General features: G+C 42.1%; 1 protein-coding gene across 1 annotated transcript in view; it reads left to right on the forward strand.

Moving 5' to 3' along the window:
* The window catches only part of LOC104390504 (vascular endothelial growth factor receptor kdr-like), a 127,310-nt gene that overhangs the window by 74,289 nt on the left and 41,526 nt on the right, over nucleotides 1-11,495 (forward strand). The window contains exons 10-11 of the mRNA XM_009999644.1: nucleotides 144-294; nucleotides 2,652-2,757. Of these exons, the coding sequence (XP_009997946.1) occupies nucleotides 144-294; nucleotides 2,652-2,757 (257 nt within the window). The remainder of the gene's footprint in view (nucleotides 1-143; nucleotides 295-2,651; nucleotides 2,758-11,495) is intronic.

Consider the following 11,495-nt stretch of genomic DNA (forward strand, 5'->3'; position numbering starts at 1 on the left):
CTACAGCTTCAGTGTCCTCATGAAATCACCACTTAGTCATCACAGTGAGAAGTTTCAAAGCCTTTGATGGAAACTAGACCATGACCGTGGATGAAAATATGCTCATTTGCAATTAATTTTTTTGTTGGCTTTTTATTCTTTAGAGAGACCCAAAATCTATGAAAAGGAAACTGATTTTGGTAAGATTGAGCAGGTAGAATTAAGAAGCAAACACACAATCCTGTGCACGGCCAGCGGGAACCCTGACCCGAAGATCGTGTGGAAGTGGCAGCCCTGCAGCCCCACAGGCACACTGTAAGTGGACATTGCTACATGGTGTAAAATAGTTTGGTAGTTTCAAGTCAGGTTTTATTTCTACTGCATCTTATTTATCTTAGCAAAATTCCAGGGTTATGAACTCAGCAGACATCTAGTTATGTATGATCCTATGTTCTCTGACCTGTGTAAAATGTTTAATGTGACTAAAGATCAGGCTTGAACATTCTTTACCTCACTAGCCATGTCCCTCTTTTCTGACACATCTTGGATGCAGCCTACATGGTTGACAAAGAAAAAAAAGACAGGTGCTTTCTGTGTAGAGGTAACTTGCTTTTTACCCCCATAAGAGCTATTGTCACACAAACCTGCTAAAGGCTTGGCTGCTTTAGTTACCATATGGAATTTATGCCACTTCATAAGGCTGTCTTCACTAGTGCACATGGAGCATGGGCTCCTGGGGCAGCACCTCCCTTGCAGAAGCTGGAAAAGGTAATCAAGCCCTCATGCCTTACTGAGGGCCTTTCTTTGTTAAGTCTGGAGGCAGCCTGAGGTGTGAAGACAACAGGTGTGAAGAAGGAAGTCACTGGGTTAAAAACTGTCAGAGAGGAAGGAGGCAAGTTAAAACACAAGAGGCCTTTTGAGATTTGCCTTACACAAGTAGATGTTTTCTTCGCTCCTGCTGTTACATGAGCAGAGGGATAAAGAGGGGTCTTGGCTGAGGTCTGAATGCTTCCCCTGGTAGCCCCAGGGGACATACAGGACCCGTGTATAACAATTCAACTCCTTCCTGCAATGAGAGGGGTGAAGTCAGGTTCTCCCATCCATAAAAAAATGAAAGCAGGTCTAGGAAGCAAGAGAGAAAACTGATGGATGTTTCCTTATTTCAGCACCATTTCAGTGCTTTTCCAAATGCTGTGAATGGCAAGTCATGAGACAGGGAAAAATCACAGAGGAGAGCTCCTTTCTCAGGTTCTCTGCTGCAAGTCACAGTGATGTTGGGTGATCTAGTCTCAGGTTGCGTCTAAAAAGTGACCTGTGTCCTTCCACAAGGGAAGTAGCCTGTTACCTCATTTAGGTAGTTACCCTGCTCCTGTAGGAGTAAAACAGCAGAGATTTGTAGGCTTAGGTAGTGCTGTTGGCATCACAGGTCAGCAGAAGACATGCAAGCTGCTGTTTCAGAGACACCCAAGAGAGCAGAATGGAAACAGGTTATGCGCGCTGTAGAAAAACCACAGCAATTACCTGAAATCTTTTCCAGACCTTTCTGTCTAGGGAGAAAAAATTGGTGATGAATGCCCAATTAAGCCAGATTCTAACCAGTGACCTGGTGGCAAAGGACCTCATATAACCCCTGTTCCAGCTCTCTGACTCTCTGATCTTATCAATTTAAATACAATTGCAGAGTGGCGTCTACCTCTTCTGGCCTCCGGGGCAGCCTTATCTTTTTCCAGCAGAAGCTGTAGGAGGATTCCTGTGGGAAATGACACAGACCCCATTTCCTTCTGTTGTCTCACTTCCTCTCTCTCTCTTTCTCTCCCCCCTCCTCACTAGTGCACTTTGAATCCCGAAACACTATCATTGTTCCTTATGGCTGTGATGTGATTTGCTTCCTTTGAGTTTTTCCCTTCATCCTCAAGACAGAATTCTGCCTCGCAGGAAGTCACTTAAGACGCCTTCTAATTAGGCTCTTTTGAGAGCTACAAATCCTTCCCTGACCCAGGGTGTTACCCATATGTTCTGTGTGGATTTGGCAAAGGCACAGCTGATTTATGGGTTAGTTTTCTGCAGCTTCAGCCATGGGTCATCACATATAGAAGTCCAGTCTTTTTACCTCTGATCATCCTACCCCACTACAGTGGGCTCAGAGGCCTCTGGGACTGGCCATGGGAAGTGCCACTGCTGAGGCAGAGTAGGCCATAAGAACACTTTCCTATCATGCACTGTGATTACTTGTGCAAGGTGCAATTGCAGCTACTTATGGAACTGACCTGACTTCACTAGCTTGCTGTCATGGAATCAGTTTGTATCAAACAGCCATGCAGGACTGGAGCTGAACTGGCAACCTTCGAATGAAAGGCTCTCTTGAGTTCTCATCTTAGCCAGGTTAAACTCAGTATTTTTATTTTCAATCTTCAGAGAGTTTGAGTAGTTTCCTTGCTGGTCATATACTGATCTTTCTCTACTTCTGTCAAAGTGTTTTGTAAAAAATTTTGAAATGTTACAATGAAGGAATACACGAAGAGGTAACAATCTCCAGCAGCAATAGCTTTTCAGAGTTAGTAATGCCTAAGACTGTTGTCTAAGAATGAGATTCCCTTCCTTTAACAATGCCTGCCTAGGTTATCTGCATTGAGTCAGGTTCTTGAACACTACCTTTGCTTTTTTACCTCCAGATGCAACCCTGATGGACCAAAAATTGTGGTTCAGGAGAACATGTTCATAGGCAACAAGATTAGAAGCATTGAAAACATAGCCAAGAAGCATGAGGATAAAAGAAAGGTATGTGTCTGATGAAAATCTGAGCAATGATGTCATGGAATAGCAGTGGGTTTTATGGAGGGGACATTGTGCTCACACGGAGATCTCTTCCTGTCATTCCCAAGCTGCTGTGGGTTGTTTGCATGCTTTAAATTCCAAAGCCCATTTTCAGATCTCTGCTGTTTATAGATACTGAGATTCAGGCAATGATGTCACATGCCCTGTTTAAAACTCTCTGAAGAGTTTTGGGTCAAAAACCTCTCTGTCTCCCTCAGTCTTGAGAAAGTGTAAGCCTGGTTCAGTGCAAGAGGGGTCCTGTGAAGCGCCTACAGCTGATAAGGACTCTGGGTTCATTAAAAGGCTTAGCACTTGGAGAGTGTTTCCCACTTCCCAGCCTTGCCTGCTCTCACAGTAGGAGGAGTTAAACAGCTTTATAATTTAAGAGGCCCAAGGTGACAGAGAGAGGTGGCCTATTGTCAGTGTGTAAGTGCCTGCTGCAGTATCTGCCTGCTTCAGCCCGAGCGCTCCACGGTTCTTACCCATCTGTGTTGCCAACCATGTTACTGAGACAACGGAAGTGGGAAGACCTTCTTCCTTCTGCACTTCCTGGCCTGATTCCCTCCAAACAGCACTAGGAAGACACTTCCTGCATGAACTGTGAAGATCCCATCTGTTAAATGCCTCCCGGATACCTGTGGTGATTCTGAGACTGTGCACACACATCCATGCTAATCCTTGAGAAACTGCTGTAGCTGTTCTGCTCTAGATCCACAGGCTTCTGGCTGTGCCTTGGAGAAGATGCTGTGGTCTGGCTCAGACAGTTGTTTTGCCCCTGGTGGACTTACTTATGTCTGTGGTTTAGGATAGGTTTTGCAGCTACAGGTTTCCAGGTGGATGCTCCAGATGGTTCATTGCCTAATCCTGCAAGGTGCTGGATGCTGCAGTTCATATCCTAGCATACCTGGACACAGATGATGATTCTTGGGCTACTCCCATGCTTAAAGTTAAGCACAAAGCTAAAGTGCTCTTCTGGATCAGGTCCAGATTAATCAGCATCTGGCAGGATCAGTTCCTTAGCCATCTGCTCTTTCTCATGGAGACTTTCCAGCTCTAAACATAATCTAAAACAGAGCTCTGAAAAGATGGAGGTTGGGCTGGGCAGGAGAAAATCCATGTTCACATTTCATTTTTTTCCCCTTACTGGAAGATATTTATAAATTGGATTTACTTAGATGGCATAGTGCCCCTTAAACTCTTTTTTTAAAGTGTTTTCTAAGAATTTTAGATCTTTGCTAAAAGCAACTGTCTACAAGTGCTAATTACTTGGGAAAAAGTGGAGGTTGGTGACATGTACCTAGAAAGTTTATTCCTTTTCTGAGACTTTCTGTTCTCTGTCCAAGAGCCTAGTTTATATCTGAGAATCAGTCTGAAAATTATGTTAGTCACATTTATAAATTGGGGAGGCCCCACTCAAAAAACTTCTGTAGGTTGCTCAACTGTCCCACATGCTGGGACAGTGAGACACCTCAATAACAAAATGAGAAACATTTTTGTTTTATGAATATATATACCACTCTCATTTCTTCTTTTACCAATTTTGCTGTGGCAAATATGCAACTGGGTGAAATTTTAGTCTGCTGGTGGACTTTGGATGCAGATGGGATTTGGTTGCAGTCTCTGAGTGAGGAGTTTCAGGAGTGTCAGGGAGCTCCTGGATCCTGTGGAGCACTCTAAACATACCCTCACTCTATGTTGATGCATGATCAGGGACTTCCCATCTTCCCCCTATGACTTACTTTCCCCAGAAAGAAAAAGTGCAGTAATCTCTAGGCACAGCAATCAGAAGAGAAACAGTGCTACACTCCCACAGGGGACACCACAGACCAACCTACCAGTCAGTCATCACCAGGTGCTTGCATTTCCTACCTGCAAACCAAGGTAGACAGCAAAGTGCTTGGAGAAGGGAGGGCACAACTGGGAAGATACTCAGTAGAAAGGAGGACCCCAAGGGAACCAAGGGGTTCAAGGACCCCATACAGTCCTCACAGGGAGCAGCTTTGCTGCTGCTCACAACCTGAGTACCACAAAGCCTCAAGGTTGCTCCTTGCTCTGCCCTGCACAGCCATCTCCACACTTTCTTTAGACTCCAAGCATCCTGAAGTGTTCATTTTTTAGACACACTCAAGAGCTCACCCTACAACCCTTTCACTTAAGCTTATACATATTTTATTATTAAAGTTTCATAGAAGTACTTCTTTACAAGTTATATACTTTTACAATTTATAGTATATTCATTATTTTAATCTCCTGGTGATCCACTGGTTGAAAACACATTCTGAGGTGTTTCCTAATAATTTTTTTTTTTCAAATTAATAAAAAAAGATTTTATGAATCTCAGGTTTCAGCACTTTGTCCCCCTACTTACATTAGCAGACAATTCCTCTCCTTCCCCCTTTCTGAAGTCCAAGGCTATCTGTGTTAAGTGGAGTCTTTAGATAATAGCATATAACTCAAAGAAAGACACTGATGAAAACTCATAGCCTTCAGACTTTTCCTTGTTTTTTATCTGTCCTTATTCCCACCAGAAATGGAATAGACAGGAAACACCCCAATCCATTCCCACCATGCTCTAGCAAGTAATTCATCTGCATTGACCAGCCAGATGAAATAATAAAGATGTTGGTGTCTGACCAAGCGTGGCTTCTACTGACTGTGTTAGGAAGCAGGGATTAGCTGAGACTGCTTATTTCCCTGTGTGGTTGCAGCCTGCCCAGTGACAGCTGCAGCCCAGAGCACAAGGGGCATTTGCCCAATCTCTAAGATTTCTCAGCAACTCTAGAATTCAGACTCCAAGAACTGTAGCAATACATGCTGGTTCAGTGACACAGGAAAAAATGCATTAACTTTTTAGAGCTGCTAAGAATGTGGTAACAACCCCCCAGAAATTACCAGATCCAGAAGCTTGCTCAAAAGCTGGCTGGCAGGGGAGCAAGCAAGGATTTCTTCAGCAGACCACCAGTGATCACATCCAGATCTTTATACATCTATTTGACAAATGTGGCATCATCTTCATCACAATGATTATTTTTTTATTATTCCACAGATAGTGAATTTCACCCTCTCCTGTCTTCTAAAGGCTGAGCTTCATTCCTAAAGAAATGCATGTGGTTACTGTTAATGTTATGATGTGTTCCACTGAGGTTCTGGCCAAATAGCAATTGAGGCAATTGCATCGTGCTAGTTGAATTTTCCTGGTAGTTTTGAGCAAATATTGAACTTTTCACTAAATCACTTTTGTGATTTACACTACTGTGTAGCTACCTCTGAAGACTGCTTTTTAACAGCAGGTGAAACACCCATGATTGCATTAATTGCCTACATGCAAGTTGCAGGGAGCTAGGCTGCTGTTTTCTTTCCTGTTGGTAAATGGAACGTACAGGTTGGAGCTTAGGACAGGGCATAGCAGAAGAGAACAGTAAGATCCATACATAATTCAGTCCTCACTGGGGATTTCTTTTAATCTCTTTTCTCCCATTCTTGTATACATGAGAGAGTGGTCTGGCCATGTGGATGTTTCTGCAATGAAACTTGTGCATTTCTTTTGCTGGTGAAATTCATAACCATTCAAGAAAACTGACCCAAAAATGCCAGGTTTAAACCTCCTGAAGGAACAAAGAGATTACAAAGAGATGCATTCGGTGAAAAGCATGTGAACAACTTGGTAGGGCTATTTAAATCTGTCACCCTGTGTGGGTGCCTGCTTCAGTGAGCTCCCACAAGCCTTGCCACGTTACTCTCTGGCAGGGGAAGGTGAACAATCACGCAGTTGGGTATTTGAACAAAGCATCCACTCTCTGGGAGACCAGCCCAGATGTTTCAGGCACTACTGAAGCCCAGGAGCACACAAACTACTACACTGCCCTTGGCAGGTCTTGCGAGAGCCTGGCTGGCAGCAGGGACATAGGAAATGGGGGTGGTCATTGCTCATGCTGAGGCAGCACCTACCAACCTGCTCTAGGCTAGAGAGTGATCAGTCCATCCATACTAGAAAAGTATGGTAGCCGCTCCAGAGGCACCCAAACCTCTGGTTTTCCTCAGTTTCCTTCCCTGTGCAGCACCCTTCCTGATCACACAGTACTGCCCTCAGCTCTGCCATACTCTGAGGAAGGCAACAACTGCTCTCATTTTACAGGCCCCACTGCCAGAGATGAGAGCAAATGCTCTAAGTTCTCACTCAATTCACAGACTTCTCTTATCAATCCTCCTCAGTCCATCTTTTAGCATGTTTTGAATGAATGAACTTAGATCATGGATCAGAACTGTCTGGCTATAAAAATAAGTGTTATTCTGTGCCATTCAAGTAGATGGATTAGGAGCCAGCTGAATATTTTCTTTGCAGTGTTTCTGCTGAAGTTCCTATAATTTCATCTCCCTCCAGCCACCTCCACTCCAGCTCTGCCAGAGTTAGACAGCTGAGAGGTTTTCCACCCACTTTTTCTGCTCCTGATCCTCACCCACATACAGCTAACGAAGTGAAAGAGAAAAGAATTGTTAACTAAAGCTGTTGGAGGGAGGCTTTAGACAAAGGAAAGTGAAAGCAAGGGAAAATAAGATATATTAATTCAGGCTGGCTCCAGCTTAAAAAAAGGTCTTGCTGCTCTGTCCTTACTACAAGATGTCTTAAAACACTCATGGTATAAGGCTGTGGAATGTTATTTGGCTGCTTCTAAAATAGCTTGTTTTTATCAGTTTGGGAACATTACAGTGCAAGACATATGGGGTTTACTGAACTATTCCATTATGAGTTTTCCCATGTCTATTTACTTGTCATAGCTGTTCTTCAGAGAGCAGTCATTTTATTTCTTTTCTTATTGAGCTTTAAACTTAATTTATTATTTTATATTCTTTTATATTTATTTATTTGAGTTTGCAGTATTGGGTGGCCTTTAGGTTAAATAATAGGAAAAGGAGCCCTTTACCTCCAAACTCAACCCAGGCAATCAAAACTGGTCTGAGGATGTTTGGTATGTACTGAACTCACAGGATCTCTTCCCAGCTCCCACTAGGAAGATGTCTAGACATTACATGCCAATAATTTTGTTATTAATTACTATTGGTTCCAGCACAGAAGCTACAGACTGAACAGCCATGTAGTTTTGTGCTAGCACTGGTGGCTGGAGTACATTGGCAAGGATTAACGTGTCATTTAGTCTGAACTGCTCTTGACTAGGACACTGAATGGAACATAAACTGAAAAGTGCAGACTTTTAGGCTGTAAATAGCTCATGAAAAGCAATTTCACTGAAGAGATACAATGTTTCAAGGCAACCACAGATTTCCCATCAGGTCGTTATTGATCCTTAGCAGAAAGTGCTGTGCTCTGTACTGGAGAAAGTTTTGATGTGAGCTCTGTTTTCAGAGGGTGAGGCAGGAGACCACCAGCGGTCCCATGCAGTTCAGGTCTTTCTGTGATTTCATGAGCCTAGATGGAGCAAATGCCAACAAGTCTCAAACTTTTCTATCCTGGCTCTGATTCCAGGAATGCATGAACTAAACACAGAAAGTAGATTATCCCCTCAGAATTATTTCCACTCTATACTAAAGGTCCCCAAATGCTGGAGCCATGCCACTGCACTCAGAAGTCTGCTAACAGTTTTCACTATTAATAATGGCAAAAGATTCCTATGTTTAGCTGCTTGAGTTCAAGCCATTTTCTCATCATTTCATCATTATTTCATTATTTTTGCAGACTTTCCTTGAAATGGTTCTACTGAAAGTATAGGGATGGGGTATAGAAGAACAAAATCCTACCACTGTGATCAAGTACAGACACATTTCAGATTTTTAAGATGGTTCCACTTGGGTTGCCTACAGTAACAGCTGATGCACAACTGCCAAAATATCAGCATTGTGAATCCTATGGGTTTTAACATTTGGGTTAATAAGGGTTATTTTTCAATGGGATATCCTTGATCTACAGATACTTCAGAAAGCAGATACCACTTCCTTACTACAAGATGTCTTAAAACACTCATGGTATAAGGCTGTGGAATGTTATTTGGCTGCTTCTAAAATAGCTTGTTTTTATCAGTTTGGGAACATTACAGTGCAAGACATATGGGGTTTACTGAACTATTCCATTATGAGTTTTCCCATGTCTATTTACTTGTCATAGCTGTTCTTCAGAGAGCAGTCATTTTATTTCTTTTCTTATTGAGCTTTAAACTTAATTTATTATTTTATATTCTTTTATATTTTTATATTTATTTATTTGAGTTTGCAGTATTGGGTGGCCTTTAGGTTAAATAATAGGAAAAGGAGCCCTTTACCTCCAAACTCAACCCAGGCAATCAAAACTGGTCTGAGGATGTTTGGTATGTACTGAACTCACAGGATCTCTTCCCAGCTCCCACTAGGAAGATGTCTAGACATTACATGCCAATAATTTTGTTATTAATTACTATTGGTTCCAGCACAGAAGCTACAGACTGAACAGCCATGTAGTTTTGTGCTAGCACTGGTGGCTGGAGTACATTGGCAAGGATTAACGTGTCATTTAGTCTGAACTGCTCTTGACTAGGACACTGAATGGAACATAAACTGAAAAGTGCAGACTTTTAGGCTGTAAATAGCTCATGAAAAGCAATTTCACTGAAGAGATACAATGTTTCAAGGCAACCACAGATTTCCCATCAGGTCATTATTGATCCTTAGCAGAAAGTGCTGTGCTCTGTACTGGAGAAAGTTTTGATGTGAGCTCTGTTTTCAGAGGGTGAGGCAGGAGACCACCAGCGGTCCCATGCAGTTCAGGTCTTTCTGTGATTTCATGAGCCTAGATGGAGCAAATGCCAACAAGTCTCAAACTTTTCTATCCTGGCTCTGATTCCAGGAATGCATGAACTAAACACAGAAAGTAGATTATCCCCTCAGAATTATTTCCACTCTATACTAAAGGTCCCCAAATGCTGGAGCCATGCCACTGCACTCAGAAGTCTGCTAACAGTTTTCACTATTAATAATGGCAAAAGATTCCTATGTTTAGCTGCTTGAGTTCAAGCCATTTTCTCATCATTTCATCATTATTTCATTATTTTTGCAGACTTTCCTTGAAATGGTTCTACTGAAAGTATAGGGATGGGGTATAGAAGAACAAAATCCTAATCCCTACCTGCCACTGTGATCAAGTACAGACACATTTCAGATTTTTAAGATGGTTCCACTTGGGTTGCCTACAGTAACAGCTGATGCACAACTGCCAAAATATCAGCATTGTGAATCCTATGGGTTTTAACATTTGGGTTAATAAGGGTTATTTTTCAATGGGATATCCTTGATCTACAGATACTTCAGAAAGCAGATACCACTGCTGGCTTCCTAACTGTTTATTTCAGGTTCCTTTTCAGTAAAAGACAAAACTGTGTCATCTTATATAGAGAAAGACAATTTGGATCCCCTTTGGTATAGCATGTTAGCATTCCAAAGCATCATTCTTTTGAGGACTGAACCAGGATCAGGTTAGTTTGGCAACTGAAAGCTTTCTTTCAGATGCTGGAAAGATAATTGGACTCCAAATCTTGGAGATGTACCCAGGAGCTCCCAGCTAGAGTGAAAAGTTGATGCACTGATTTCAAGGGATTAATCTTATTACAAGGAAATAACTCAAAACCCTTTATTTCTGGCTGTGAAATCACATATATTTCTTTGCTGAATGCTGCTGGTTTGAAAGTCACATTTTGGAGGACTCTGGAGGTGCCAGTCCTAAGACATGACAGCGAAGTGCATTATCTCTTGTGCTGAGGTGTGTACCAAGTGCATAGCAGTGATTTTGAGCACACAACCAAGAAAATTACTTTCTCTCTTTTTCTCGGTAATTTTTACCCGCCATCGTTTTAACATCTTTTTCACCTTCATATCTAAAGTCACAATTGAGATTGGCTAAGATAAAGTATATCTGTTTGCTCTTCCCCCCACTATTATGTCAGAATATTTTTGAGTTATGCAGCTAAAGACAGTAGCATCTGTTTGTGTTCATGAGCATACGTGTGTGTTTTCCTCTGGGCCGCCAAATGCAGCTTGAGGCATTGCATTAGTTTTTAGAAGAGTCAGTGTCACCCCTAATACCTTGGACATATTCCAAAATGGATAATTAGATTCCCCTTTATGATTTTAACTGGCTACAGTATTATCCTCAGCTTCTCATCTAGAGCTGTCATTTAGCAAGACTAATAGCTGTTAAACAGCTATCCAAATTTAGCCCCTTCTGTCCTCAGCATGTACATTTATATTGGCTTCTTCTATTCCCAGCTATAAAATTCTAAGGTCCAGTAACCATGAGAAGAAAGATCTTGGTCCTGATTCAGCAGTAATTCAAAAGGCAACGTCTGCTGCTTAAAGTCAGGGGTAGAGCTCTGGACATGTGCTTGTTAACAACCTGTGGCATTAAGCCCATTGCACCAGGAATAGCAAAAGGAGGAGGAGCAGACTGCTTCTCTAGGTGATTTTATATGCAAGTTAGAGCTATTTTCACATCACAAATAAATCAGAACTGCACAGCTCTTTCTTTGCTGGACACCAGAGGGAGCTGGGTTTACTGGTCTCCTGTTTTCACCCCTAAATTTGGTTTGTGCCTATTTATGGGTAATTTCTGTGTTTGGTGCCCACGAAAAGTAGACACTTTTCCACTTACTTGTTATTCTGCTGAAAATGTTCCCCATTAGATTGTGAAATGCAGTTGGGATCAAAACCTTTGAAACTCATTT

The sequence above is a fragment of the Chaetura pelagica genome, unplaced genomic scaffold (genome assembly GCF_000747805.2).
Source record: "Chaetura pelagica isolate M959 unplaced genomic scaffold, ChaPel_1.0 scaffold456, whole genome shotgun sequence".
NCBI lineage: Eukaryota > Metazoa > Chordata > Aves > Apodiformes > Apodidae > Chaetura > Chaetura pelagica.